Genomic DNA, 2,460 nt, shown 5'->3' with positions numbered 1-2,460 from the left:
ACACTAAACTCAAACATAATTTTGAATAAATTGACGAAACATGTGAATCAAACGGTACGGTAATATTTTGAAAACGTCATACGCACTTATACCTAAATATCTACATATTGCATATATAATATTTAAAATTTAATATTTTTCTGATGCAAAAAAAAGAATCGCTTAACCGACGGAACCCGGCCGCGAGCACGTTGTATCATCATCTTACCGACTAGTCCACATCACCTCCTGTCGTTCTTTTCATGTACAAGGCCACATAGTGGGGCCCATTTACATGGGACCCACACTGCTGGGCGGTAACTTTACCGCCAAAAAATGTTCCGTGGCAGGCATCGTAATTAACGATCGAAAGCCCGGCTCTTGGAAACCACTTCGATATTTATACCTAAAATTCGAAATCCCAAATCCCAAATCATCTTTCTTCTTCTCCAGCTTCAGCTCCAGCTCCTTCTCCCATCTCTGAAATCTCAATCTCTTTCAATATGCCTCCGGCGACGAGAAATCTCCAGTCGAGATCCGCCGTCCAGCCTGCCGGTGAGCCCCCCGAGCCGGTTGCGGTGGATTCCGACGTCGTCGTCATCCTCGCGGCGCTTCTCTGCGCTCTGATCTGCGTCGTAGGACTAGCTCTGGTGGCGCGATGTGCCTGGCTTCGCCGATCTCTCGGCGGAGCTTCGGTTAATCCGCCGCCGTCAAATAAGGGGTTGAAGAAGAAGGCTCTGCGGGCTCTCCCGAAGACATCTTTTGATTGCACGGTGGCAGCCAGAGGGCGGCTTGCAGAGTGCCCGATCTGCCTGGCGGAGTTTGTGCAGGGTGATGAGATCCGGATCCTGCCGCAGTGCGGTCATGGATTTCACGTTAGCTGCGTGGATACGTGGCTAGGATCTAACTCTTCTTGTCCTTCCTGCCGCCAGATACTGGTTGTTGCTCCGCGATCGAGGTGCGATCGCTGTGGCGCCAGTGGTGTTTCCGGTGAAGATACGTCGGAGACGGCGGCGGCGGCGGCGAATGAGAACGGGGCTAAGACCAGGGAGGACGGTGACGCCAACAGGTTCTTGCCGTAGTTAGGTTTCTCTTATAATCTATACTTCCCTTCTTTCTCCATGGAAACGAAATGTAATTGTTTTTAATGATTTTGTTTTATGGGGCTTCTACTTGTGGAGTAGAAATTGATGCATCCGGAATCATAGGACTGTAAATGATTTGCAAATTATTTTTCGCAGCTTTGTTTGATCACACCGGATAAGAGCAGTTATATTGCGGGGGTTCTTTTTTTTTTTCTTTCTTAATTTGTGAATACCTAGGAATTTGTTCTATCATGACAATGATAAATTACGTTTATACCCATTGAGCTTATCCTAATCCTACTCTGATATTTGTGGAGCGCAGCAGAAAAGCTCTGTTACCGGGCGACGCTCTATTTATTATTGGGCATTCTGTACCGACCGTCACTTACCCAACATAAATTCAATTATTTTGAAGTTCATTTCATGAAATTCGGATGAAATTTCGAGTCTTTTTGATCTGATTTAGGGGTTAGGGTATATAAATAATAAAATTTAATAATATTAATTGCAAGCAGGGCATTTATTGTAATTAATGGTCAAAACTAAGGCCTGTTTAAACCATCTATCTGCCAATTGCGAAATGCTAAATTTTGTTGAAGTTCCTCCTGCAAGCAAGTATGTAAGCCAAGCACATCACACCATCAAAGCTAACCAGCCTAACAACAAAGGTCAATGTTCATGACAGTATCATTGCAAGGATGATGACAACTTTGGAGTCTTTTATCATCAGCTCATGGGGCTCGAAAGCTGGTGGGCGTCAGATCTTCACTGGAGATATCTCGTTGCTGGAGGCATTATGAAAGAGATTGAGATTTCATGGTTGAGAGAAGATGCTCAAAGATTTACTCATAGTTTCAACCATCAAATATGTTACATACCCTTCTTAGAGGCAATTTTGCTTTCTTTAGAGTTGGATCTCTCAAGAGTGGAAGGGCACCACTTGGTATTGTACCCAACATAAAAAGATTTGAACCAAGGTAATGTGGACTAGTTGGTAAGATGATGGTATAATGTCGTCACATGTCGAGTTTGTCGATTTGTTGTGTCCAATGTCAATCGTCCTGTCTTGCTTTAGAATCTAAGCCATCATGTATATATTATTGAAAATGTTGAAATAGAGTTTACTAACATTTATTTATTTATTTATATATGATTTGAGCCCATTATGATCAAGCATGAACATGTTCGTGTTTCGCTCATTGAAAATATGTGAAACATCATCGACGAGTTTGGTTGTTGCATGCATTAAACCACGTCGTAAAGGTTTCTTGGTGCCAAGGTGAGGTCCGCAAGTGGGGCTGACAAATGGTCTGTGATGGTTGGCATGAAGTCACATTGTTTGGCGGTTCTATGATGCTGCGTCTGAGAAGATGTTGCAAGTGAGCTCACTTTGCTT

At 43.5% G+C, this 2,460-nt stretch overlaps 1 protein-coding gene across 1 annotated transcript; it reads left to right on the top strand.

Annotated features, from left to right (window-relative positions):
- The first annotated feature begins 388 nt into the window (after positions 1-388).
- LOC110018041 (RING-H2 finger protein ATL8-like) lies at positions 389-2,212 on the top strand. Its single transcript, XM_020715261.1, has 2 exons — positions 389-1,048; positions 1,750-2,212. The coding sequence occupies exons 1-2, from the start codon at positions 483-485 to the stop codon at positions 1,862-1,864; spliced, it is 681 nt and encodes a 226-aa protein (XP_020570920.1). The 5' UTR covers positions 389-482; the 3' UTR covers positions 1,865-2,212.
- Positions 2,213-2,460: the final 248 nt, after the last annotated feature.

This window comes from Phalaenopsis equestris, unplaced genomic scaffold (genome assembly GCF_001263595.1).
Source record: "Phalaenopsis equestris unplaced genomic scaffold, ASM126359v1 Scaffold000002, whole genome shotgun sequence".
NCBI classification, from domain to species: Eukaryota; Viridiplantae; Streptophyta; class Magnoliopsida; order Asparagales; family Orchidaceae; genus Phalaenopsis; species Phalaenopsis equestris.
Note: the sequence above shows the minus strand (reverse complement) of the source record. Positions and strands in the feature narration are given on the sequence as shown.

What these genes read in the sequence shown, in the direction of transcription:
- LOC110018041 (XM_020715261.1), top strand. Translation starts at nt 483, where the DNA reads ATGCCTCCGGCGACGAGAAATCTCCAGTCGAGATCCGCCGTCCAGCCT. An exon ending in GAGGACGGTGACGCCAACAG is followed by an intron (nt 1,049 to 1,749) that starts GTTCTTGCCGTA and finishes TGTTCATGACAG; the next exon opens with TATCATTGCAAGGATGATGA.